The sequence below is a fragment of the Suncus etruscus genome, chromosome 15, assembly GCF_024139225.1.
Source record: "Suncus etruscus isolate mSunEtr1 chromosome 15, mSunEtr1.pri.cur, whole genome shotgun sequence".
Taxonomy (NCBI): Eukaryota; Metazoa; Chordata; class Mammalia; order Eulipotyphla; family Soricidae; genus Suncus; species Suncus etruscus.
Genome location: NC_064862.1, coordinates 54650537 through 54678353, shown reverse-complemented (window position 1 = coordinate 54678353; position 27817 = coordinate 54650537). Strand labels below are relative to the sequence as shown.

At 51.2% G+C, this 27817-nt stretch overlaps 1 protein-coding gene across 1 annotated transcript in view; it reads right to left on the bottom strand.

The window, feature by feature from the left end:
- Positions 1-27390, bottom strand: part of NOMO2 (NODAL modulator 2) — a 35596-nt gene extending 8206 nt beyond the window's left edge. Inside the window, exons 1-22 of the mRNA XM_049789086.1 lie at positions 27208-27390; positions 24226-24315; positions 23343-23388; positions 22174-22274; positions 21328-21434; positions 18357-18429; positions 16685-16837; positions 15542-15679; positions 15211-15300; positions 13558-13663; positions 13263-13413; positions 11659-11833; positions 10023-10164; positions 8837-8968; positions 6801-6937; positions 5428-5515; positions 4864-4927; positions 3144-3239; positions 2281-2496; positions 2119-2201; positions 1184-1343; positions 976-1102 (exon numbers count right to left, since the gene is read on the bottom strand). Of these exons, the coding sequence (XP_049645043.1) occupies positions 976-1102; positions 1184-1343; positions 2119-2201; positions 2281-2496; positions 3144-3239; positions 4864-4927; positions 5428-5515; positions 6801-6937; positions 8837-8968; positions 10023-10164; positions 11659-11833; positions 13263-13413; positions 13558-13663; positions 15211-15300; positions 15542-15679; positions 16685-16837; positions 18357-18429; positions 21328-21434; positions 22174-22274; positions 23343-23388; positions 24226-24315; positions 27208-27375 (2643 nt within the window). The 5' untranslated portion in view covers positions 27376-27390. The remainder of the gene's footprint in view (positions 1-975; positions 1103-1183; positions 1344-2118; positions 2202-2280; positions 2497-3143; positions 3240-4863; positions 4928-5427; positions 5516-6800; positions 6938-8836; positions 8969-10022; positions 10165-11658; positions 11834-13262; positions 13414-13557; positions 13664-15210; positions 15301-15541; positions 15680-16684; positions 16838-18356; positions 18430-21327; positions 21435-22173; positions 22275-23342; positions 23389-24225; positions 24316-27207) is intronic.
- Between the last annotated feature and the right edge of the window lie 427 nt (positions 27391-27817).

Genomic DNA, 27817 nt, shown 5'->3' with positions numbered 1-27817 from the left:
TTCGAATCCCGGCACCCCATATGGTCCCCCGTGCCTGCCAGGAGCAATTTCTGAGCCTGGAGCCAGGAATAACCCCTGAGCACTGCCGGGTGTGACCCAAAAACCACAAAAACAAACAAAAAACAAAAAACAAAAAAAAGAACCTGTAGAATTCAAAGGTCTGATATGACAGAAGCTGCTGCTGTCTACCATCAGTAATTCTTCTAGCACTGAGCTGGAAGTCACCTCTAAACAGTTCCTGGTATGGACCCAAAACAGAAATTCCAAACCAAAGCTGTAAAGACAATCAGTAGCGGCTGGGGCAGACAGAGCAGGGCAGCAGTAAAACACACAGCCTGGCTCCATCCCCCGCATGACTGCATAACAGGGCACCAGTCTGGCCCCAGGCAGCCCAGCTGGCCTAGAAGCTCGAAAAAGCTTGATCCAGGCGAGCCTCATGGGGCCAAACAAGCTCCAGGATGATGTGGAGGGAGAGAGTCCTTCAGGCTCTCTGGAACATTCCTGCTACAAAAATCCTAAGAAATCTGCAAAGGGAGCAAATTGGGCCCAGTGAAGGAGAAGTCCAGCTCCACAGACCCAGGTGCTCTACATGCAAGCAGGCCTCAGTTCAATCCCCAGGACTGCCTGTCCCTGAGCACTCATGGCCCTGAGCACCAATGGGTGTGGCCCCGGGCCCTCCCATCCCACCAAATACATATGCATTGAGTGTCCCACAGTAAACCAGCCCAAGAAAGGGGTCCCAAAGGGGAACCAGAACCCAGAGGGCTGAGGGACGTGCCAACTCCACCAATAAGCCCAGGCTTTCCCCTGTGCCAAAATAACCAAACTCTCCATTCTTCACAGTATTTATCACATAGGAAACTGCATGTGGCCTGCATCTCTAGGGTGGTTGTGGTGCGGGGGGAGTCCCCAAAACTGCCAGGGAAGCTCACAAGATACTAGAAGACGGGAGCCAGAAGCCAGAGAGCATTTTACCTCGAAGCTCACTCCTGCTAAGGCATAGGCCTTGAAGTGGCCGACGGTGCCCTCCACGGCAGTCAGGATGTAGCCCTCCTTCTGCGATGATACGGTGTATTCCAGGTCACTGTGCAGGGGCCCCACGCTGCTTGGGAGACACAGGCGCTCAGGGCTCCACCTCGGGGCTGGGGGAGTGAGGAATAGGGCCACTGCCTCCACCCCGCACCTGTATGCTCCTTTGTCATCGGTGAAGACGGTGATGAGGGGGGAGCTAGCCCCCTTCTCGCTGATGACGATCTCTACCCCTTCCAGCTCCGGGTGGATCTGGCCTTCGAGGAACAGGCCAGCCTTGCCATGGATCTCAATCAGCTTCCCAGGGCAATTCTCTGAGGAAGGGGAGAAGCTGGACTGACTCGAGTGCAAGAGCAGGGAGCCCCCACTCAGCTATCTAAGGGGGCGGGCTAAGAGGAGTGGAACTTGTGTCCTGTGTGGGGTGCGTGGCCCTGAGTGAGCCTCACTAACACATGGCCCCTGAGCACCTTTAGCCATGCCCCAACACTGCTTGACCCAAATACCAAAGTGTTGGGCCCAGCACCACTTGTCAAGGGCCAACAGAAGTGGCCCTGGGTTTCCAAGGGCAGATGAAGAAAACCTCCATCCCCCAAGAAACAAGATTTACTGAGAATGGCTCTGGCCTTCACCAACTCCTTTGACTGCCTCTCACTTGCTTCTTCTCCTTTATTACCAAAGGGGCAGGCAGGGTGTTGGGGAAGCCCCTGGAAGCACATCAGAGATTACAACAGGGGCCTTCCAAAAAGAGCAAGCTGAGATCCAGTGGGCAAAGCGCTTGCCTTAAACACAGCTGAGCCAGGTTCAATTCCCAGTATCTCATAGTACCCAACCCTGAAGACTGTCAGGAGTGATCCCAGAGCAGAGTCAGGAGTAAACCCTGAGCACTGCTGGGGGTGGCCCACCGACTACTGACTATAATGAAATAAAACCCAAAAAAAAAGCCAGCATGAGGGTAGAGCTAGTGGGCACTGGTGGCAACCTCCCGTTCACACTCGCTCATCATGTGGCACCCCCACTGGGCCTACAGGGTCTGCAGAGGAAGGTGGAAGGAATTGTGTGGTGTCCACCCCAAGCCCGTGTGGATGGTACCTCCACTGATGGTAGCGTCCATGGATGGTGGGTAAAAGAGCAGCTCCCGGGAAGAGGGCGTCACAGTGATTGTCTCTCCAGACCTGCAAGGATGGGCTGGCTCAGCCGTGCAGGCCCACAGCAGGTGCAGGGTCCATGAGCATACATGCACAGGCCGCTTACCGGGCCCAGTAGGAAAAGTCGTAGGAGAAAGGCCCTTGCGGCTCATCCACCATCTCCTGCGCAGGTGGCTTGGTCCTGCCTTCAGCACCCCCCTTGCCACTCTTCTCCTGCTCCTGCCGGCGGCTCTCGATCTCCGCCAGCTGCTGCTCCCTCCGCAGTTCCTGCACCGACTTCAGTGGGCCCAGGACCAGGGCAGGCTCACTGTCGATGGATGACCTGGGGACAGGAGGGCAGTCCAGGGTGAAGGCTAACATTTCTGTAGGTGACCCAAGGTGAAGCTAAGACTTGAGTCACACCACCACCAAGGGGGGAAGAGTCCTGGGTGCTGAATGACTCTGGAGTAATAGGTGCCAGCCAACCACAACCCCATCAATCCTTAGAAACTGACTTTAGTACCACCATGGAGAGGCAGAACAATCTTTTCAAGTTGATCCTTGTTGATCTAAGTTTGGATCATTCCATCTGCCTTTGTGTTGTAACAGAGACTACTATGTAGTAAATTTGTTTGTGTCTGAAAGGGTGGGTGCGAGATTGGGGACTGGTAGAGGTAATGTCAAACTGGGTATGAGATTAGGGTTGGAACACTGAACGCCTGAAACGACTATTTTATGAACAACTTGGTACATCACAGTATTATAATAAAAATTGGAAAATAAAGTTAAAAATATAGGACAGGGAGACAAGACGCAGGTGCCGAACCTGGCCTGATCTCAGGGACCATATGGTCCTTAAGTGTGGCCCTGAGGGTTCCCGCACACTGCACCAGAGGTCACCAGGGCCACTGCACAAACACACAAAGAAAGTAGAAATGCTTCTTGGAGGCCAATCCATAAAGGTCCCTCCCGCCCACTGCTGAGCCTCACTTAATGGTCACGGTGACATCCATCATCTTGTCTGTGGTGATGGTGCCCAGGACATGGTGGCGGACAGCTGTGAGCGTCAAAATGCTGGGTGAAGACCTACAGATTGGGCGTGGAGAGACACAGTGCTGTCATATCAACTGTTCAGGGGTTGGGGACAGAACATCTCCCGGAAGTCAGGCCTCCCACTTTCCAACAGACTGCCAGATGTGTTTCCCCCACCTGTCCCCCCCAAATTCCCAATAAAGCCCTTAGTACTGGGAAGTCATCAAAAGTGGGTCAGAAGACTCAACAAAGGGTATATTGAAGCCACTACAATACAAAACAAAGTGGAGGAGAGAGAAGGAAAGAGAAAAAGAGAAAGGAGATAGAGGAAGAGAGAGAAAAAGAGAGAGAGGTATAGAGAGAGGGAGAGAGAGAGAGAAAGAGAAAGGGGAGAGAGAGAGAGACAGAGAGAGAGACAGAGAGAGACAGAGAGAGAGAGACAGAGAGAGAGAGAGAGAGAGAGAGAGAGAGAGAGAGAGAGAGAGAGAGAGAGAGAGAGAACTATCTCCAAGTCCTGCAGTCGAGCCCAGGTCCTCAAACCCTTACCCAGAAATCCTCTGCCAGGCCTGACTTCTGCTCACCCCCAACAAGCATCAAGTAGAAACCCTGCCCTCCGAGAGGCCGGCACGGTGGTGCTAGAGGTAAGGTGTCTGTCTGCCTTGCCAGCGTACTAGCCTAGGACGGACCGAGGTTCGATCCCCCAGCGTCCCATATGGTCCCCCAGGCCAGGAGCAACTTCTGAGCGCATAGCCAGGAGTAACCTGAGCGTCACCCCAAAAAGCAAAACAAACAAACAAACAAACAATGGGTCCGGAGAGATAGCACAGCAGTGTTTGCCTTGCAAGCAGCCGATCCAGGACCTAAGGTGGTTGGTTTGAATCCCGGTGTCCCATATGGTCCCCCGTGCCTTGCCAGGAGCTATTTCTGAGCAGACAGCCAGGAGTAACCCCTGAGCACTGCCGGGTGTGGCCCAAAAACAAACAAAAAAAAGAAACCCTGCCCTCCTCTTCAATAAGATATCCTCCCACCAGGCCGAAAGGAGGGTGCTAGCCTTGCATACAATGGACCCTGGTCCAATCCCTGGCATCTTATTTGGTCCTCCGAGCCCACCAGGAATGATTTCTTTTTTGTTGTTTATTCTAAAATGTGAATCATCTTCTGTTTACAGATCATGTACATTTGGGGAAGATTAAATTTACACTAAATTAATTGTCAGTACTCTTGTAATTAGCATTGTGCTTTAAAATTTAAAGGTATCAAACCCATGTCAGTCATGTGCAAAGCAAATCTTCGATACCATCTTTCTGGCCCTAAAAGTTATTGACCTTTGGATATTAACTTTTTGCCCTGCAACTTAACTGATTTTAAGTTTGTTTATGTTGAATCTTTAGGATTTTCTATATAGGCATTCATGTTATCCTATGAACAAAATTTTAATTCTTCCTTCATGGCATCTTTATCTTTTTCTTGACCTATTTGTTGACTTAGCTAGGATTGCCAGTATAATACTAAGTAAGAATAGTGAGGAGGAGCTTCTTGCCACTGTAAGGTAAAAGCCAGGAGTGATTTTTGAGCACAGAGCAAGGAGTAAACCCTGAGCACTGCTGGGTATGGCCCAAATACCAAAAAAATTAATAAATACATAAAAATAACCCCCTGCCCTGCCCCCCAGGCATACGTGTCATAGGTGTAGAAGGCTTGCTCGAAGCGGTGACAGGAACGAGGGGTCACCTTGTACACACCTGCAGAAGGGAATAGGAAGTTGTGTTCAGGGATAAGCCCCCCCACCCAACCCCAGTAAGTTGGTCCGGCCCTGGAAGCTCAGTGCTGCTCTCTGCAGACTCCCTAGCCCCCATCCTACCTGCCCCCATCCTCAGCCTGCTCATGTGGAGGCTTAGGGAACCCCCTAGCACTGGAGGTCCCCAGCACCACCCTGGTGATTCAGGGAGCCCCCACCACCATAGGGCATGAGAAGTACCATGTCCCGGCATCACTGAACTTAGACCATAAGCACAAATGATGAGACTCTGGTGGGGCCCACAGCCTGCTGAGCATCCCTTGAGAGCTTCACACTCCTCAAAGCCTCCCTGCAAAATCAACAACTCCTCTATTCCCCCAGAGGAGAAAAATGGGAAAGCATGTCCCAAGCACTTGCTAACCAGCACAGAGCCGAATGGGCCAGCACAGACAGTGCACAGAGGGGAACCTGCCCTGGTCTTGTCATGATCAGCCCTACACTCACCTGGCTTGGACAGGCAGAAGCGGTTGACTCCTTTGGAGAGGTTATAAATCCCCACATTCTCGGGTCCGTTTCCATCCTGATAAAACTCCTAGGGGGGCCAGAGGCAACACAATGACTTACATGGGTGACGATGACGTAAGATGATTAATACTATTTCTGTTTCAGAACCAGTCATCTGTTCAGCCATTAATCATTCAGGCAGTTGGGAGCCACCGGAAAATTAAAAAACTTCAAAAACTTGCAAACAAAACAACACATTTCTTCATGCCACCAACTGGTATTTTTAAGCAAGTACTCTGAGACAGGCCCAAGGAGATGAGTCCTCAGGAAACACCCACTCTGAGGCAAGTCAAGGGGTTAAGATGTGGGTCCTCAGGAGGCACCACACTGAGACAAGCGGGGGGTGGGGGGGGGTGGGGGGGGTGGGGGGGGCAGGGGGTTCTCTGACACAGGAAGACCACAGCCCTCTGGCACCCACAAAGAAATTCAAAGGCTTCATTCAATGAGAGCAGAGCTGGAAAACAGGTCATGGGGAGCAGGAAGAGACGTGAGGGATATGGATCTCAATAAGGCAATGGGAAACACAGCAGAGGGTGGAGAGGGGACTGGGGCTCAAGTGTCAGTCACTCCTCTGCTGGCCCTGAGCATGCCCAGCCCTCAAAGCAAAGCTGCTTTCTGTTTCTTCGTTTAAAGACCCTGGCAATACTCAGAGCATATTCCTGGCTCTGCACTCAGGAACCACTCCTGGCAGGCTCAGGAGACCATATGGGATGCCAGGGATTGAACCCAGGTTTAGCTACATGCAAGGCAAATGCCCTACCCGTTGTGCTGTTGCTCCAACCTGCAAAGCTGTTTCTTGAGCACACAGGTGAGCTGCCCGGCTAAGAGCAATTTTAGACCCTCCAGTATCTAATAGAAACAGTTCCTTCACTGCTTTCTGCCTCAGTTTCTCCACTAGGATCTGGCAGGACATCTTGCCATCAATCCAAGTCTACAATGCATTCACTCTCACTATAAGCCAAACACAACTCAGAAAGGACCCGACAGAGTTGACCCTGCTGCAACATCCCTGTCCACCTAAGGTTAGAGTGCTCTGATGGGCATCAACAAGCACTCACAGTGGACACATGAGGCAGGAGGAACCAAGGACGCTTTAGACACATCCACTGGACTCTAAGCCAAGGAACGGGTCCTACCTAGGACCCCCCCCCTTTTTGGAGTACCCCGAGGCTGAGAAGTGTCTACTCCAAGCTACTGAGCAAATATGCCCTCTCTTGGCTTCCTCTCATAACCTGGGTACCCGTAAAAGTTGTGAAGAGTCAGGAGAACAAGGGGAAACACAGAGGACCAGGGGCACCTTGCAGGGTGCCTACCAGAGTGATGGCATGGGACAAGGAGCATCTCAGCATGTAGCCCGTCTGCCGGAACTCGACCCCCGTCACGTCCTCCTCCAGCACCTCCACCTCCAGGCTCTTGTTCTTCCAGCACCAGTCCTCATGCGCAATGCTGACTGCAGGAGCACACAGGGGACAGAGTATATGGTCTTCAGACACCACCTCCACCACCAGGAAACACAGCAATGGGTCAACTAAGCATCTCCAGATTTTATGCAAGTGGAGTGCCCAGCAGTGGCACCTCGATAAAGAAGCTGGCACAGCTCAAGAAAAAAGGGAACTAAATGGGGGCCGGCGAGGTGGCGCTAGAGGTAAGGTGTCTGCCTTGCAAGCGCTAGCTAAGGAAGGACCGCGGTTCAATCCCCCGACGTCCCATATGGTCCCCCCAAGCCAGGGGCAATTTCTGAGCGCTTAGCCAGGAGTAACCCCTGAGCATCAAAACAGGTGTGGCCCGAAAAACCAAAAAAAAAAAAAAAAAAAAAAAAAAAGGGAAACTAGAGCACTAAATTCCCCCCAGAAAAAGAAATTCAGTTGCAGGCCAGAGCAATAGCACAGTAGGTAAGACACTTGCCTTGCAAACAGTAGACCCGGGTTTGATCCCCAGCATCTCAAAGAATAACCTCAGTACCACCAGAGAATCAGCCCTGGGCATTGCTGGGAGTGGTCCAAAATTAAAAAATAAAATAAAATAAAATAGGGGCCAGAGAGATAGCATGGAGGTAAAGTGTTTGCCTCGCATGCAGAATGATGGTAGTTCGAATCCTGGCATCCCATAGGGTCCCCCGAGCCTGCCAGGAGCGATTTCTGAGCGTAGAACCAGGAGGAACCCCTGAGCACTGCTGGGTGTGACCCAAAAACCAAAATAAATAAATAAATAAATAAATAAATAAATAAATAAATAAATAAATAAATAAATCAAATCAATTCAGTTGCATCCAAATCCCAGGCAATAGCCCATCTGTCCTGTAACTGACCACAGGGTCACACAATCATGCTCAAGCCTCAAAGCATCAGCTACTTGGTCCAGGTAGCACCCTTGGGCCACACCCGACAGACACATCAACAGACAACGTGCCTGCCTCTGTTCAGCCTGCAATATGCAATCAGGCATATCAGGGCAGTCCTCAGATCTAATGGAAAACTGAATTCCCTAGAGAAGAGCATCCGCTTCATGGGTGGATCACTGCCCACTTCCCCAAGCTGTCCCAAGGGGAGCAGAAACAGGTAGAGAGGGAGGAGGCTGTGCCTGGTGGCAACCATACTACATAGGCCCGTGCCAGGGCCTCCCAGGCTCTACTTCATCTTGGCCAACCTTCTCAAAGTCTCTCGCTCTCCCATTTGGCAGGTTATCACGTCTCAGAGCTAATCCACCTGGCCCTGGTCCCATGGTCACCAAGTGGCCGCACACAACACCAACAACCTCCCACTCCTGTTCCAAGCACAGGGAGGTCAAATGACATGATTTGGGGCACCTGTTCACCCCAAAGAAGAGCATAGAGTATCCTGACGAAGGGGCAATGAGTCAGAGTCACACACACACACACACACACACACACACACGAGTTCAAGGGCAAGGACAGGGACGCTAAAGTTCACACACACACACATACACACACACACACACACACAAGTTCAAGGGCAAGGACAGGGACGCTGAAGTTCAACAAGGATGGGGGAGACACTAGAGTGATAGCACAGTGGTAAGTTTATTTGCCTTGCACCCGAGCGACCTGGGATGAACCTTGGTCAATCCCTGGCATCCCATATGGTCCCCTGAGCCTGCCAGGAGCGACTTCTGAATGCAGAGTCAGGAGTAACCCGAGTTGCGCCAGGTGTGCCCCCCCCCCCCAAAATAAAAGCAAAGGATTGGGGGAGAATGTGGGGTCAATAGGGGAACAGTGGTGCTGTAATTTACAGTTTCAAATGTTGAGAGTGACCAGCAGATGCTATTCTCTAGGGAACTCAGAATGATGAGCCAGAGTGCTGAGAATGTGGGCCCATAGCATGGCACTTACTCTTATATTTGCCGGGGAGTACACGGTCGAAGGTGAAGGTCAGAGCGTTGACCTTGCCTGACAGCGGGAGGCTACGCTTCTCACCCTGGCGGTTCAGGGACTGCAGCATCACCAGCAGGTCCCCACAAGTGTCTGCAGGGAGAAGATGGGTGGGCAAGTCTGTCCGAGTAACCCCAAGAACCACAGCACTGGTCCCCTGGGGCTTCTTTGGGGGCCAATCAGCTCTGGATTTCCTAGAAGTAACCATGAGGTACCAGCACTCATGGAAGAATCAGTGTGTAAGAGATCTTGTTATTGAGGCGGGGAAGAGAATATGCAGGGTGTTATCCATCCCCCACCTTCCTGTGTAATCTTACCTGATGGTAAGACCAGCCCATTTCTGGGAGGGGTCTTTGGAAGAACAAAGGGTTGCTTCAGGGGTATAAAAGGGGATTGAGGGAGTCAGCAAGGGGGACTCAGCTGAAGGAGGCAGCAGGAGATGGCAGGGCAGCTGAAGAGAGCCTGCTTAAAAGATTAGCCTAGGTGGCTAGGGCCTATTAGTAATAAAGCTGATGTCCCCTGAAACCTGATTGCCTGTGGATCATTTCCTCGACGCCACCCTGAGCTCGAAGCCCTGATGGCAGGAGGGGGTTGCAGGTGCATGGCCCAGGCCTGCATCTCATCACCATCCCTCCATCTCATCATCATCCACCACCATCCAGGACTCAATAATTAATATGTATTTCTACAGCAGCAAACAGTGCAGGGCCTGGTCTTCCCACCTGCCAGCTTTCTCCACGGCACTAGCAGTCAGCTCTAGGCCCTTGAAAGGGCCTGTGGAGTCTCCCACGCACCTTTCAGAGCCAGAGGAGGGAGCCCACAGCACAGAGAAGTACAGAGAGTTGAGGTCAAATGGTCTGGGTCACCCTGACAGGCCATACCCAAGTCTCAGTTCTCTCTCTGTCAGCACCTCCAGACAAAGCCCTAATTCAAGCCTCATTAAAGCCTTGCTCAGCATTTCAAGCTGAGGCCTCACAAGTCAATGTTGATGTCCTCCTCTATGTCACTGGGCAGTAGGCCAGGCCTGATCCAAAGTTCAGGAAGTAGGCCCCTTATTCTCTGCCCCAGGTTTTCAATGCAAAGAAGCCCTCCAGATCCCTTACACCACCCAGAAACCAGCAATCTCAGCTCCCAAGAGACATCTTACCCAAACAAGAAACTTTCCCAGAGACAGATGCCAAGAACTGCATGAAGGTCACATCTACCACGGGCCTGTCGGTCACAGTGAGAGGGACTGTATGTGGCTTCAACATCAGCCCCGCCCTGGAGTCAGCCTCGGGAACCACCACCTGTGGGACACAGGGCACGTTTGAGAGGCAGAGGGGAGCAATAGGGCCTCAGCTGAGCAGCCCAGAACCTTCCTTTGGACCAAGGACAAACAGGTTGTAAAGATCAAACGTTTGGGGCCGGAGAGATAGCATGGAGGTAAGGCGTTTGCCTTGCATGCAGGTCAGTGGTTCGAATCCCGGCATCCCATCTGGTCCCCTGAGCCTGCCAGGAGCAACTTCTGGCCTAGATCCAGGAGTAACCCCTGAGCGTGGCCGGGTATGACCCAAAAGCCAAAAAAAAAAAGATCAAAAGTTTGTTCCTGGGCCCGGAGAGATAGCACAGCGGCGTTTGCCTTGCAAGCAGCCGATCCAGGACCAAAGGTGGTTGGTTCAAATCCCGGTGTCCCATATGGTCCCCCGTGCCTGCCAGGAGCTATTTCTGAGCAGACAGCCAGGAGTAACCCCTGAGCACTGCCAGGTGTGGCCCAAAACCAAAAAAAAAAAAAAAAAATTTTGTTCCTCGGCCTCATTTTCTAAGCACCACAAACCCACAGTCCAGCCTAGAAAGGGAAAGGCTTTTCTGATGCCCCAAGTGGAGGAGGGTACACCTGTCCAGGCTTGTTCTATATCATAGTCATGACCATGGTCCAAGGCCAATTCTCTCAGTTAAGTGGGCAATGCTCAGGGACTCTATGACTCTATGTCAAGATACTACTAAGGGTTGGGGGGAGAGATACTGACCCAAAACCCACATCAGTGACACTCAGGATTGGAAGGGGAGTGGCTGGCACATCAGACTTTTTAGTCACTGGTTTGGGGGAACCACACCCACTGGTACTCAGTGATGGGATGCCGGGGATCAAACCCAGGTCCGCTACACTGTCTCCCCTGCTCCTCCCACACCAGGCTTTGGAGCAGGGTCTCGTGGCTGAATTGACCAAGGCAGGTGCTACACCTTGGCCCTGTCCCCTCTGCTGTTCCTCCTCCAGCCCATCAGGTATTATCACTGTGGCTGTGACCTCAGGTTCCACTCACTCCTGGGTGTGATGGGATGCAGTCGGGGTGCCCCCCAGGCTACATGCGGTGCCCTGGCTGCCCCCATACACACATGCTCCCCAGGAGTCACAGTGCACGGTATGTCAGGCATCACCCTCTCTCAGCAGCTCACGCACCTCAGGCTGCATCACAGAGCATAGTAGCCACAGATCCCACACCGCTACTCCCTTAGTTGCAGGGCTAGGATGCACAGGGAGGCATCAGGACTGGAACTTGAGGCCCTGAGCAAACAAGGCAGGGGTTCTGCACCCCAAACTCCACCCAGGACCCATCACAACCTTTCTGACTGGCCACCACTGAGGGATACAAGGAGCACAGAGGCTCAAAGGGCTGGAACTGAGGCCATTTCTATTGGGGGGGGCTGTATGGCCGATTACAACCCCCATGAAAGCTGTGACTCAGGCAAAGGTGTCTAAAGAGCCAATGATGATGCATCAGACGGAAATGTTGCCCACCTACCTGGACTTTGTAGGACCCAGGCTTTGCCTTGAAACAGAACGATCCATGGGCATCCGTCTCCACAGTGACCAAAGACTTGTCCTGGTCTTGAGACGACAGGACGACTTTGTATTTACTCATCTGCTTGGCCGCGTCAGGGAAGCGAATGATGGTTATGTGGCCGCAGACGCTGAAGCTGAAGCACCAGAAGAAGTCAATGGCTGTGAGAGGCACTGACTGACTACCTAGGAGCACTCCCCACAGAATCTGCGAGCAAATCATAAACCACCAGGGAGTACCCCCCAAGGACCATGGGGGCACTCTTCATGGACCACTTGAGAGCACTCCATAGACCACTTGGGAGCACCATTCCTATGAGAGGGGCAGGCAGCACAGACCATCATGGCAGCAGCTGGTGAATGGCGCCACCTAGTGGCCTACAGGTGCCCACTTAGGGGTCTACAGACCTCCCCAGGCTCAAAGACTCCCTCCTCCACTCTAGGGAAGAGAAAAACAGCCTCTAATTCTTAAGAATTGGGCTAAGGTCCCACAGAAGGGAAGATCTTGAAAGATCTTGTCCAACCTGAACAAACCCATTTACTATGTTTTTTGGCGTTTCACACAGAGCTCAGGGACTCAGGGTCTACTCCTGGCAACATCTGGCCAATTATACTGTGGGCTTGATGGCTCAGAGCTCAGGGGGCCACCAAGATCATTTCCAAAAGTGCCTAAGAGGGCCGGCCCTACACAGCCAGGGACCTAAGTCAGGTCTAGCATATCAGATTTGAGCCCTTCAGCCCTGAGCTGCTGTCTGGCGTTGCAAGCCCAGGGTAACTCAGAAGCTTGCTTCCTGTACACAAAGACTTTCTGTGTGCACAGTTCAGCACTAATCCTGCTGAAGAGATGAGCTTTAGGGACAGAGCAATAGTACAATGAGGAGGGTGTGTTTACCTTGCATGTGACCAACCTGGGTTCAATCCCTTGAATCCCATATGATCTCTCCCAAGCACCACCAAGAATGATCCCTTAGTGAAGAGACAGGAGTAAGCCCTGAGCACTGCTGTGGGTGTCCCAAAATGCAAAACCAAAGAAACGAGTTCTTGGGGCTGGAGCAATAGTACAGTAGTAGGGCATTTGCCTTGCACACAGCCAACCCAGGATGGACGCGGGTTTGACTTCTAGCATTCTATATAGTCCCCCGAGCCTACCAGGATAAATTTCTGAGCAAAGAGCCAGGAGTAACCCCTGAGCACTAAAGGATGTGGCTCAAAAATAAACAAAAAGGGCCCGGAGAGATAGCACAGCGGCATTTGCCTTGCAAGCAGCCGATTCAGGACCAAAGGTGGTTGGTTCGAATCCCGGTGTCCCATATGGTCCCCCGTGCCTGCCAGGAGCTATTTCTGAGCAGATAGCCAGGAGTAACCCCTGAGCACCACCGAGTGTGGCTCAAAAACCAAAAAAAAATTAAAAAATAAATAAATAAATAAATAAATAAATAAATAAATAAATAAATAAATAAATAAATAAATAAAGGGGCTCTCTTGGCAGATGCCTGCTGGGGAGCTGTGGCCCTGAGACAAAGACCCAAACACTGTTTGTTCTCCATACAGCACCCCCCACCTTACCCCGTTGCAATGATGTCAGCCAGTTGGGGTGTATTGGGTGCAATTTTGATGGTGACAGTGTCGAAGAAAAGGTGTTCCTTGTGGGCACGGACGGTGTAGGTCCCTGTGGTGATGTTCTCCAGCCGGAAGGAGCCGTCAGCTTTCGTTCGGACTATGAAATGCAATGCAAAGGGCAACCATGCAGTGGGGACAGCACAGGCAGAGACAGCAGCCTCATACTGAGAGGCCATCTGCCTTCCCCTCCTTCCCCTCCCTCACCTTCCCCCACTTCCCTCAGGATCCCAAGGGAGCCCACCTTTGATCTGGTCATTCAGCGTCACTTCCGCCTCCGCCACACCTTCTCCTGCAGGTCCATTCAAGACACGCCCAGTGACAGAGAACCCCATGACATGGAACACGGGCTGTAGGCGGACAGAGGGCAGAAGGAGATCTTGTGGGCTCCAGGGCATCAAGCCCCCTGGTGTAGACTCAGCACCACTCACTGGCCAACAATTGGGGACCCCCCATCCTGGGTCCCAACAAGAGACACCCCGCCCCACCCCATCCGTTTTCCCTGAATTTCTGGCACACAGCTACCTATCAAACAGCAGAGGGAAAGGTCTCTCTAGACTCACCACCAGGTCAGGTCGCCCACAGACCCTGAAAAAGTGCTGCCCCCTCCTGGCCCTCTCTCTCCAGACGCCCCTTCTAGTTTTGGGGATGGCATGGCCCACACCTGGTGGTACTTTGGGGCTATTCCTGGCTCGGTGCTTGGATCACTCCTGGGAGACTTGAGGGAGAACATGATACCAGGGATTGAGCCAGAGTTGGCTGCTGGCAAGGGGCTGGTGCCCCACCCACCCATCCCCTGCACTGTCACTCCAGTTCCTGAGCCCCCATTCTAGAGAACTATGCACTTCCTTTGGTTTTTCCCACATGCTTCTGAACACACTCCCCACGCCTCCAGCAGCACAACAGGGTCCCCTCAGTAAGGCTGGCCCCCTCTACCCCACAACTGGAGGTCAAGGTTAGTGTCCGGAGATGGGGGGCCATGACATCACCTGTGCTGCCCAGCACAACCCAAATGAGCTACCAGCTGAGCTCTCTCTCTCTCTCTCCTCTCTCTCTCTCTCCCTCTCCTCTCTCTCTCTCTCTCTCTCTCTCTCTCTCTCTCTCTCTCTCTCTCTCTCTCTCCTCTCTCTCTCTCCTCTCTTCTCTCTCTCTCTCTCTCTCTCTCTCTTCACACCCCCATACACAGGTACATCTAGAAAACATCTAGGAGGAGTCCATCCTGATCAACAGTGTCACTGGCACCACGCACCACTTTCCAGAAGCTTCCGACCTGCCAGTCACTTACCCTCTCGTGAGCCTGCTCCATCCACTCCATTTAACTCCCCGGTAGCTCAAAGATCCCTATTGGTATCTCCCCCTCACCCCCATCTGTCTAACTCCACAGTTATATTCGAAGGGTCACAGAGGTAGGGAGCTTATCTAAGTCACCTGGTACCATGCGGGTAACCCCAATAAAGTGACTCCTGAATAAATGACAGCAATAGTCTTAGAATCAAGAAACTCAATGGCTTCCTTTTTCCTTCTTCTGGGTCCTCCTACAAAGATGTGATCTTGGGCTGGAGTCAATAGCACAGCCTGCCTTATTTCTGAGTTGGGTGTCTTCTCACCCAGGTTGATCTCCAGCATCCCCTAGAGTCCCTAGAGCCCCGCCATGAGTCCCTGAGTGCAAAATAGGAGTGTAACTCCGCGCACAGGTCAAATGTTTGACTGAATCGGAAAATGTGGCCTGAGAACCTCAGAATTCCACTGAATTAAAAAGTCACAAGTGCTGAAATGTCCAGGCTAAGCTGAAATTAGACAAAGCTGTTTTCCCTGGCGGGACCCCCCCAGAGAAAGGCCAGACCTGCTTCACGCCTGCCTACGGATGGGAGTCTGAGCAACTCAACTATCTTCTCACCTCAATTTTCAGGCTGTCGTGTTCCACCATGAAGTCAAGTTGAGAAGGGGCCACGTCAAAGGTGATCCTCTCCCCTCGGTAGAAGGGGACCTGGAAGAAAGAGCCTGCCAGTGAACATCAAGACAGGCTCCGTGAAGTGGACCACAGTGTACACCCATAATGTAAAGTGACCTGGGCAAGCCACGAGAGGTAGGAATCAGGCCCAGTGATGGGTCAGCAGGGGAGGAGGCTCCTGAGCCAGCTGGGCCTTCCTCTAGTGCCCAGTAGCTTGGCTGCATCACTCCCTGGCCCCAAGTCACAGACGCAGACAGGCGAGTGCAGGCCCACTTACCACAGTGTAGGCACCGCTGGGCAGGGATGAGAAGGAGAAAGCACCATCTTCTCTGGATACAGCATAGCAGAGAAACACCAGGCTGGTGTCATGGGGCTGGAAGCCAGGCACTGGGGAGGTGTTACAGCCCTGGACGTCCTAGGCCAGAATAAGAGAGAGAAATTCTTCCCTGTCCCATCACCCCACCCAATGGCCACACTACTGAAAAAGCTTCCACAAGGTGGGGGTCTCCAAATACCAATTCCAGAAACCAAGATAAAGGGATAAAGGGCTGTGGGAGGGGACAGTGGGGAAGACCCTTCCATCCCCAGTTCAGTGCTGGGTTCCCCTAGCCCAGTGATGGCTAACCTTTTTGAGCCCAAATGCCCAAACTGCCGCACAATGCCCGGTCCTCCCAATGGACAGTCTGGCCCTGTTGCCAGATATCTTGCAAAGCAGACACCAGCACACTCGCCTCCCGCCGCGCAGCATATCTTAATTGCAGACCTTCCCACGTGCCAGCTGCAAGGCCTTCGCGTGCCACCACAGGCACGCGTGCCATAGGCTCGTCATTGAGGTCCTAGCCCTACCATGAGTCTGCCCTGAACACCTCTGGGTATGACAAAAAAAAAAGTCACACACACCAACAAAAGGAATCAAAATCTTTACCTCGGGATGAGTGTTGGAACATTGAATGACTAAAATTTAATTTAAATTAAAAAGAAAAAAAATTGAACAAAGAGAAAAATCTTCACCTTCAAGTTAAAACTTGACAATTGTCCTCTCAGAAAACAAGAGGTGCTGAGTATCCTTCCTTACAAAGGTGGACAACATGAGAAAGTAACTGGTGCTGAAGAGCTGGCCTGGCATGATAAGGCACTGGTGGGATCCATGCCTCCTGAAGGGCTCCTAGAGCACTTAGAGGTGGGGGTCCTGGTGGACCATGCACCATTAGGGAGTGCCCCCCCTCCAATCCCAAAGCAAACTCTGCTGGGCCAGAAGTAACAGCTCCTCCAGGGTCAGACTGACTAGAAAGCTGGTGAACACCCCATTGAACCCCACTGCGTATAACCAAGAGACGCTAGATGCCTGGACAACCCCGCAGCCCACCTGCAGGTCAGTTGAGCCATGTTGCCCTCTTCCCTACCCCTGCTCCATTCTCACCTCTTTGGCCACTGATGGGGAGAAGAGAAGAAACTTCACCCCTTTCATGGGCTCCCCATCACTGCGCACCGAGCCTGACACATTATAGCCAGCCACAATAAGGGGGCGGGCGGCGTTGGCGTTGGAATTGGTCACATGCACCGAGGTGCTGGCCTGCACCAGAGAAGGGAACAAAGTCGGTAAAGCTATTAATGGTGACAGGACACACATTATAGAGAGACAGTCACAGGGAAAAAGTGACATGAAACAGCAAAAACCCACTATCACAATTACTGATATTTGGGGGGGAAGATGATGATGGGGTACCAGGCCCTAAAGCCCAACCTCATGCAAAAAAACAAAAAAAGCCTGGGCTCAACCATGGAGCCACAGCCCAGCAAACCACTGGACTTAAATGTGCCCAATTACAAGACAGGGAATGGCAGGATCTAAGAAACAGTGACAGTGCGTGCCCAAAGAGTAACGCTTTTTGCAGGTTTCCTCCTCCCCCAGATTGCTCTGGTTCTGCTCCAGTCTTTTGGTTTGCATATTTCTTGGTTTTGGTGGCACAGAAGCATGTATTTTTAAACGGTCTGCTCACGTATGATTTACATAGAGCACAGGACATGTCTCCATGATTCTCATACACTGAGTATACCACATAAGCAGCACCCAGAAACAGAGTGGAACCAGAATCCTAAAAGTCCCCTCCTAAATCTCACTACCCTAACCCCTACAAGATTAGTCATTAACTCTGAAACACCAATATACATCAACCAATTCAAATTCCTCTATGTGTTCAATAAACTACAAAGACCTATAAATTGACGGCACATTAAGATGTAGGCTATTGAGATTTAAATAATACACTTGAAAACCTGAAAAATTAAAGTCTCAAGCACTGCACAGATAGATGGGAGTGTGACTCTATCTCATCAATTATAAAAGCATGAAATATATTTTTATTGGGCTTCCACTGTAACTTTACCCTGTCCTCTTTCTTTGCATCTTTGTTGTCATAATTAAAAAAAAAGAAAGAAATATATTTTTAAAAAAATAGAATACTCTATTGATGCTGTCACAACGAGACAGTCTCTAAACAAGTAAATGCTAACCAGAAAATATGCCCAGAATACAGAGCCAGGCGTAAGCCCTGAGTGAGCATCAAAGGTGAGACAGAGAGGAGGAAGGGGGAAGAGAGGGAAGGAGAGGGAAGGAGAGGGAAGGAGGTTGCTCAGGGCGCAACCTTATTGCTGACATACAGAATTCAATTGCCCAATCAAACCACAATCCAGGCTCTTAATGGATGTTTGGTTACTGACAATATTTTGCTATTAAAAAACATGCTGTTTAAATAAACATCTCATGCATTCTCCTGGGGCATATGTACAACTCATTTATAGAGTGCTAAGTATAGTTAGAGATTGAGTTACAATAAAAATCAGGTAAGGAATATCTGCTCTGCTGAGAATATTTCTTATAAATATTGCCCAAGTCATTACAGTATACTGATTTCTCTTCAGATCACATAAATCTTTCCCCATTTACCAAGTCATTAGCAGCTCCACAACTTTAGCACCTCAACTTCAAGGAAAGCCATACACAAAGTAAAAGGGGAAAAAAATCTCCACATCCTGAAATGGAAATTCCTACCACTTGTCCCCAAAACTGGCACCCAAAATCAGATGTTCACCTCTTTCAATGGCCAGGTTGGATGAGTCGCCAGGATTTCATAGTCTCCAGGAAGAACTTTGAAAAAAGCAAACCTACAAAATATAGCAAAACATCACATTACTTTCTCCGAACACTACCAGCAGATGGGATTTGAGGAAAAGTGTCAGACTTGCAGAAAACGTCTGAAGGGACATACCGGGGCCACCAGCTACCCTGAGGAATAGAAATAAATGAACCTGACCCTGCATCCAGCTCAGCCATGGGTACTCATTGAGCACTTCTGGCCTGCAGGGACTTGTGAGCCTTAGGGTTATACACTGCCTCCCACACACTGCTGCAGCCTCAGCCTTGCTAAAATGAGTCAGAGAACACGAAAGTGAGTTTCAACAGAGGTGCTAAGGCACCAATAGGCAGGGGCAAGGAAGACTCAGAAGTGGGAGGGGAAAGTGTGTAATGAAGCACCAATACGAGCACCTGGGAGGCGAAAGGGGTGCCAACAAGTAGAAGAGCATGCTGGTGAACCAATAGACTAGTCCCAATGTGGGGCAGGTAGTACACATCGTACAGAATGCAACAGTGCTGAGAGCTGTTATCAGAGACAAACATCCAACATGCAGGGCCTCCACAAAGCAGCTCTGGCCAAACTAGATGTTATCATGACTAATTTCAAAGTAAACAGAGAGGGTTGGGCCAGGCACAAGAGCTCAGACATGCTGCAGCCATGGTGCTGACACATTTAATCCTTTTTCTCACTTCATTCATAGAACACTTGACAGGGGCCAGAGTTAGAGCATAGCAGGGAGAGTGTTTGACTTGCATGCAGTCAACTCAGGTTCGATCCCTGGCATCCCATAATGATGGAGTGATTCCTGAGCACAGAGCCAGGAGTAAGTCCAGAGTACCACTAGGAGTGGCCCCAAAACAAAAACAGTCAATCAGAAAAATAATTCAACAACGATAGGGGCTTCTTCTAGAGCAGGGGTCCTCAAACTTTTTAAAAGGGGCCAGTTCACTGTCCCTCAGACCACTGAAGGATTGAAGGGCTGGACCATAGTTTAAATTAAAACTATGAACAACAGTGGCCCAAGGGCCGTAGTTTGAGGTCTCCTGCCCAAGACTGAAAGAGAAGAAAGAGAGAGAGAGAGAGAGAGAGAGAGAGAGAGAGAGAGAAAGTGAGCGAGAGGAGAGAGAAGAGAGAGCGAGAGGAGAGAGAGAGCGAGAGGAGAGAGAGAGCGAGGAGAGGAGAGGAGAGGAGAGAGCGAGAGGAGAGAGTGAGAGAGAAAGAGAGAGAGACAGAGAAAGAGGAGGGGAGTTGGAGAGTAAAGCACACATCCCACAAATGCAAACTGCTGCTGCCCGGGATGAGTCGGCTGCTAAGCAGAACAGACAGCAGTAGCAAAAACACCCAGTATGCCAGATAAATGTCCTTGGCAGGCCACATGTGCCCGTGGGTCATAGTTTGAGGATCTCTGTAATCTATATGCAGAACACTCAATGTCTTCACTCAAGTTGTTTTACTACATGAAGCATTATCTGTAAAGGGACAAGACTTGAAAATTCCCTAACTCCCACAAAAAGGAAATGAGTCTCGAATTTAAACTTCTGCCCAGGGCCTCTCACTGTTCTAGTTGGAACTAATAGAAGAGGTTCAGAAAAAGTTGCTTTTCTCAGCAAGGACAACTGCAGCTACTGGCTCAGAAAAAGTATGAGAACCTACTTCCTCCTACAGTCCAGGGCAGGAGAGGCAACCAGCAGGCCATTAGCAGGAAACATTAGCCCAAAAGTGACAGCATGGATCCAACCTTCAGGCAATTCACTAATGTTTGTGCCAACAATAGCTCCTCCTATTCCACTGCTTCAACATTTCTTATTTGGTAAAGCAATTAGTAGCAGTGATGTGAAAGCTTTCAAAATGATGCCAAGAAACCACTCTGGTCCTAACCTCAGCCCATTTGCTAACATTTACAACTAAGGGGTACGAATCCCCTGAAATAAATACTTTTGTTCAATCCTTGATCCAAGTTAGGGGCCGGAGAGATAGCATGGAGGTAAGGCATTTGCCTTTCATACAGGAGGTCATTGGTTCGAATCCCGGCGTCCCATATGGTCCCCCGTGCCTGCCAGGAGCAATTTCTAAGCGTGGAGCCAGGAATAACCCCTGAGCACTGCCGGGTGTGACCCAAAAACCACAAAAAAAAAAAAAAAAAAAACAAGTTAATTCAGTAACTGGCTGAAACCACACACTCATCTGATCTGTTTGCACCAGGGCAAACAAAGTGCACATCTACCTGTGACACACACATAGCAGGCCAGGAAGCGTGAAGCAATGGCATTTTTCTTTTTTTTTTCTTTTTTTTTTTTTTTTTTTTTTGGTTTTTGGGCCACACCCGGTGACGCTCAGGGGTTACTCCTGGCTATGCGCTCAGAAGTCGCTCCTGGCTTGGGGGACCATATGGGACGCCGGGGGATCGAACCGCGGTCTGTCCTAGGCTAGCGCAGGTAAGGCAGGCACCTTACCTTTAGCGCCACCGCCCGGCCCAGCAATGGCATTTTTCAATCTCCCCAATAAACTAGGAGGGAGGGTCTGCGTTCACCTCACCGATCAGTGAGGAAAAAGAGGCCCACACCCACCGCATCATAGCCAGGTGGACAGGTCCCAGAGCCATTCTGGGCAGTTTATAAAGGGTCTATTAGAAGTCAGGGCCCACAGCAGCAGCTTGGGAGGTGGATGCCACCTTGCCAAAGGAGGAGTTCAAGGCCCTATGAGGCAAGAATGAATGTACCAGAAGCAAAGGGGCTCCCTCGGGCTCTTTTCTTATTTTGTACAGGGGTATATGCAGTACTGGGCATCAAACTAGGGACACACACACACACACACACACACACACACACACACGCACGCACACACATGCACGCACGCAAAGTACACATGTGACCCCCCCAGGGACCCCTTGGGAACTTAACCTCCCCTACCAGTGCAAGTGACTCACTTTCCACCAGGCTGCGTGACCGTGGACTGGACCTTCGCCTCAGTGCCTATGTTTCTCAGAGATACCTGGACGCCGGCGGGTCCCAGGGACTGCCCCTGGCTCAGGACCTGCAATGGGGTACAGGGAGGAGGAAGAAGAGAAGGCAAATGAGGAGGAGGAGAAGAAAAGGAGGACGAGGAGGAAGAGGAGAACAAGAAAAGGAGAAGGAGGTGGAGGTGGAGACAGAGGAGGAGGAAGGAGAAAGAGGAAGAGGAAGAAGAGGAGGAGGAGGTCAGTCGCAGCAGCCCACCCTTTGCCCAACTGAAACCCAAAGCCCAGGTGGTCCCTGACTCCTCTGAGAAGCAGAGCCAGGGCAGGGTCTGGAGATGCTTCCAGGGCAACCAGGGAACACTCTGGTATAACCTGGCTTCGGAGTCATCAACACCCCACTAAATGGAGATGCACTGTCTATTACCTAATTAACAAGTTAACACCCCAGCACAAACAAGAAATCCACAATCAACAGGCACTGAGGGTCTGGCTCTTAAGATCAAGGTCAGGGAGAAATAAACCCTCCCATGCCCCACCAGACTCCACCCTCAGAAAAGTGCCTGACCTTGGTGACAGGAGGGAAACTGTTTCCCTAAAATCCCTCCCTGCAGCAGGTCAGGCTGGGGGTTCACCGGCCAGCAGCAGAGCAAAAGCCTGTTACTTCACAAATTACCTCATGTCAGCCGCTCCCTGAACCCCTGTGATGGTCATCAGGGCACCCCACATGGGCCCTGGAAAGGCCAAGAGATGGGTTGAATGAAGCTCCAGGATCCCAGGCCTAGGCCCCAAGCAATATGCTCACTCGGGCAGCCCTACCTTTCCATTCACCGAGAAGCCAGTGAACACAAAGTTGATGTCGCCACCTTTGGTGCAGATGTCACTGACGCCGTCCACATATAGCTCCACGCTGGTGGGCTCTGGAGGGCAAGGGGCACAGAAGGGCAAAGAAGGGCGCAGAGAGAAATGGGAGGGGACAGTTAGCGCGGGTGAAACACACGCACCAGCCTTTCCAGCCACCGCCTGACCCCTGGGGAACCTTTAACCAAAGCACTTAAAAGAACATGATTCAAAACCCAAAGCCCCAAAGAGGTATGCAGAGAGAAGGCAGGGTCCCACGTGAGCAAACAGGGCTTTAGGACCATGAGGATATTACACTTTCATCAGACCCACAGCTGGCAGGGCTCAGGGCCCTGGTGAGAACCCTCAGTTTCCCTGCAGAAGGTCTCAAAGCCTCACAATTACCTCACGAACTGTGATTTACTAGGAGATAAACTGAAGCAAAGCTTCATACCACCCATACTGCCCACCCACGCCAAAGTCACAGAGCTTCTATAGTCTGTAAGTGACGAAGGCCCAATTCAGGCCCTGAACCAGGATACCCCCAAATTTCAGGTCAACAAGAAGCAGGGGGGCAAGTGGTTGGGTCACCAGAGTTTAACATTTCACAGAGCAGCCATGAAATCTGCGCCTGAAGGACCAGCTCTCCAGAGAGAAGCAGCTCTGGGATTATGTCCAATGTCACAGGCCAGAGGTTGTGATTAATTCACAGAAAACAAAAGCCCAGGCAGAGACCAGATGAAGGAAATAGGGAGAAAGAAGGGCACCTCCCCTGACCTCTCCTCCGCCTTCTCCTAACAGAACCAAGATACAGCAGCTCAAGCCCACTCAGGGGTCAGAGACAAGCCCCCACCCCATTCCAGAGTGGGGACAGACAGTGGGCAGGGAACACGTATGTGATTTGAAAGGGGTGTCACCGCTCTCTAGGAGAAATGAACCCAGAAAGAAAGCTCAAAGAGCTGAGCACATGCCCTGCATGCAGGAGGCCCAAGTTTCATACCTGGCACGACATGCAACCCCCACTCACACCCCCAATACCACTAGAAATGATCCAAACACCAAGAAAACCTCAGTGGTCCCTACACTGCCAAAGCCAAAGATGGCATGGGCATCTCCAGGAATCCCTGATGGCATGTCTGTGAACTCACCAAAACTCCACCCCAGGGGCGGCTCAATCTTCAGAATGAAATCGCCCTGTAAAGGGGAAAGGTCGGAGAGAGTGAAGGAAGGATGCAGCAAGAGGGGTTGTCTCCAGAAAGGCAAACATTTCATCTGCTTTACAGCAGAAATAAAACAGAAGCCAGGTGCAAGTCCAGGGCCCCACATCCCAAGTATGCTGCAACACACTTCCAAGTCACCCACAGATGTCCTATTCCTGGGGCCCAGCTCACCCTCACATGCTCAAGGAGTCGGCAGGAACTTTTAGAAGGGGAGCAATTCCTTAAAGCTAGATTAACTCAGATATCCAGTTTCTGGGGAATGAGCTGTTTTAAAAAGGACTCCAAGGGGCCACAAGGGTTCCCAAGCCCTCCAGGAGTGATATCTTGAGTAGAGAGCCAGGAGTAACACCTGAGCGTAGGAGGTATGACACGACCTCCTCCAAAAAAAAAAAAAAAAAACTGACATCTTGAACTTCCCATGGTCTTATTCTCTTCACCCCAACAAGCTCAGGAGCACAGCATTCATTGAATGACTTTCTCCAATTTTTGGGGGGCTGCATGCAAGAGCCAGCTGGGGCTTTGAAACCTTGGGGCCTGGGGTCTGCCATGCAGTATGATAAGACCTTCACCTTTAGCCTCTATTCACTATTGTGAATTAAGCACCAGAACCCATCCCTGATTCCTATCTTCCAAAAAACTGGTTCTAGACATTGCCAAATGGAGATATTCAAGAACTGGGAGACAGTCGATCCAACCAGTCTACAGAGAAGCCCTGAGAAAAGCCTCAGCCTCACTGAGGGTAGCCATGTGCTAGGTCGGCCCTGGGATGCCCCTCCAGCTCCCTGCCCTCTTCAAACAGCCTTTTACTCACCTTATCATATAAAGGGATCATAAAGTAGCCATTGTTCGGGGCACAGTCCGTCTGGTATTTCAAAGTCCCATGCTTGGTGTACAGCTTTATCTGGAAAGGAAAAAAATGAAAGAGAAATTGGGACCGGTGCGGTAGCACAAGTGGTAAGGCATCTGCCTTGCCCGCTCTTGCCTAGGATGGACTACAGTTCGATCCCCCCTCCGTGTCCCATATGGTCCCCCAAGCCAGGAGCGATTCTGAGCACATAGCCAGGAGTAACCCCTAAATATCATTGGGTGTGGCCCAAAAAACAAGAAAAATTAAAATAAGAAGAAAATGAAAAAGAAATCACAGGGAAGCTGTGGAGACCCTGCCATGGACATTCCTGCTACCTTGGTCCATGCACACTGTTGAGGTTCCAGCCAGGCATGGGGGACATGGAAAAACAGGACAAAGACAACCCCCACTCCCCCAGAGGAATACATGTAGGTTAGAAACCATCTAAAATAAGCTTCTGACTTTAGAGTGGCAGATCATGTGATCTAGTATATTTCAGGCATAAAAGGTACATTTTTAAGGGCTTAAAGCTTAGGTCTGATGTTACTGGGTCTAAACAACTGGTCCAAAGGTTCATCATATACTTGTTATAATTCTCTTCTCTCCCTTCTCTCTCTCTCTCTCTCTCTCTCTCTCTCTCTCTCTCTCTCTCACTCCCTTCTCTCTCTCTCACTCCCTTCTCTCTCTTTCTTCTCTCTCCACCCTCTCTCTTTCTCCTCACCCCCCCCACAGCGCGCAATATCCATCCCTTAACAACCAACACTTGAATACACTAGTCATGAAAACACCCCAGTGGACAGACAAGGAAGAAGGTGGTTCTATAGGAACTCGGAAAACCCTCACTGTACAAGGACCATAAGATACTGTGACCGTTTCCATTTCCCTCCAGAAAGCCCAAATCGGGACCAGGAGGCAATAGGCATTGAAATGTCTGAGAGGAGGGTTTCATCACCAGACGTTAGGAAACACAGGCACCATGTACAGGCAATCCCTGGGGCTCCCACTTATCAGGAAACATGAAAACTGCTGCTAGAGTCACTATCAGTGCCAAGGCAGTGTGTCCCTACCTGCATGCACTGAGCTTCAGGAGTTCCCCTAAAAAAATGTCTTTGGCGGAGGGACTTCTGAAACCTCTGCTCACAAACCAGGAGGTAGCTTGGGCAAATAGCAGCCCGGCTACTAATAATGAATTAAAAAAAAAAAAAGAAAGAAAGAAAGAAAAAATGGCTGGGATTGGAGAGATAGTACAGAGGGGAGGGTGCTTGCCTTGTACATGACTGACCTGGATTCAATCCCTGGCTGAGCCATGTGGTCTCCGGAGCCCCACCAAGATCCCTAAGCACAGAACTAAGAGTAACCTGAGCATCACCAAGTGCAGTACCCCCCCAAAAAAAATAAAAAATAAAAACTTAACACCCCCAAAATGTTGGCAAAGCCCCAGCAAGCAGAGTCCTGTTGGTGATAATAGCCTCATTCTCTAGGTCACACAGGGTCTGCCTTTCTCTGAGAAGCTATCCTACAGGGCAAAACACAGTACCAAACCAGGTCAAGAGTTAGGGGGGGGGCGGTGAGGTGGCACTAGAGGTAAGGTGTCTGCCTTGCAAGCACTAGCCAAGAAAGGACCACAGTTTGATTCCCCCCCCCCGAGTCCCATATGGTTCCCCCAAGCCAGGGGCAATTTCTGAGCACTTAGCCAGGAGGAACCCCTGAGCATCAAAGGGGTGTGACACAAAAAACAAAAACAAAAAAAAAAGTTAGTGGGGTACAGCAGACACCTCCCACTCGTCTCCCAATCCTAGACAAGCCACGGTGTTGAGGCTGACTCTGGAGTAACCCTTTCCTGGCCCCAGTCTCCCATTTCTTCTCTGCCCCTGCTGGGTCCCCAATATCCTCCTAACACCGAGGGTGGGCCGGCCCCATCCCAGTGACCTCCCCTTCGTCCACCTACTACCTCTTCATAAGAGCTCTTGGGTCATATCCTCACCTGGCCGAGGGGAGGAGGGCAGGACAGAGCTTTGCAAGGGAAGGAAAAGATTTGTCCCACGTGTAGGGTCTTTCCAAGAACCACCAAATCAGGAGACCAAGGAAACGGACAAGTCATGCTTTGGGGGAAGAGAAGGGAGTCTCGGGAGAAAATGCGGGAATGAAAAAGACATTCCCTACCCCAGGAGATCACCCAAGAGATGACTGACCTCCTTCCTGGTCTCCAGCACAAGAGAGGGAGAGGAAAGGAAAAGTGAGAGAAGTGGGTTATAAAAAGTTGAGGCACCTGTATCTTGGGGTACTGAATTTATGGGTCCTGGAATATGGATTCCAGGAGTTTATGCTCCAGGGATCCCAGATCCCAGAGATCTGAGGTTCCAGGTTTGAAGACTGGGGCTCTGAGTTCCAGTCGCTTTAAACCTTGAGGGTCTAAATTAAAGGTGGGAGTACAGGAGTCGAGGGATAGCGGGCGATGGCGGGAAGTCCCAGGTTCTATCCTCAACACCCCCATCTGGTCCCCCCAAACACCGCCAGGAGTGAACCAAGAGCGCAGAGCCAAGAGTAAGCTCTGAGCACAGGCGGGTATTGTCCAAAAAAAAGTTTAAATTCAAAAAAATAGAATATAATAAAGAAGAGGCATCATGAGGGTTGTGGGGGGGGGGGCTGGCGTCAGGGTCCTACTAAATGGAGGTCTTCTGAGACCTGGGAAGTGGTTAAGGTTGGTGGAGGTTGGGGGGGGGACCCGCCGTCACCACACTCCCCACTTTCCTCGGGCGGGGACCCCAATTCTCCACGGCCGACCCTTCCCTATAAGAACCGCCTCTGGACACGTCCCGCTCGACCCCTGCGGCGCCTTTAAAGATGGGGAAAATCCCCCCAAAAGCAACCCCAAAAAAGGGGTGCTGGTGCCCAGGGCGGCCCAGTGTCACGGTGATGCGCGCCGGGCCCGGGCCGCGCGCTCACCTCGATAAGCGAATAGTTGATCTCCACGTCCGACTTGACGAAGCCCCCGCAGCCCACCACGATGTCCTCGGAGCCGCGTGCCGGAGCCACGCCGCTCAGCAGCAGCAGTACCAAGGCGGCCGCCATCGCCCCCGCGCCTGGCAGCTCCGCGCCCCGGCACGCCCTCATGGCCGGCCTCGGCCGCCCGAACCTCCGCAGCGCAGCCCACCCCACCGCGCCCGGAGAATGACAGCCCAGGCCCCGCCTCGCGCACCATCGCGCATGCGCGCCCCGGCCACGGCCACGCCCCCCGCGAGAGGGAACTACGGTGCGTGTGCGAGCTGGGACGAGAACCCGGTCTTGCCCCCTAGAGGCGTGGAGGATCTAGTACGCATTTGCCAGAGTCACTAACTCCAAAGTTGGAAGTTGCCTAGGGAGGGAGTTATCGCTGGAGCTGGGAAAGCAACTGTTGGTTGAAGTCTGCAATCAATTTCCCGAATGCTTTTGGCCCGTGAAGGTCACATCTGATATGTAATCTCAAAAAACACAATGGGGATTCGTGTGAGGTGGTGCATTTTGCTTTCATGGAAGCTTTCTTCTTATTTTTATAGTGTATATAGCTTTATTATGT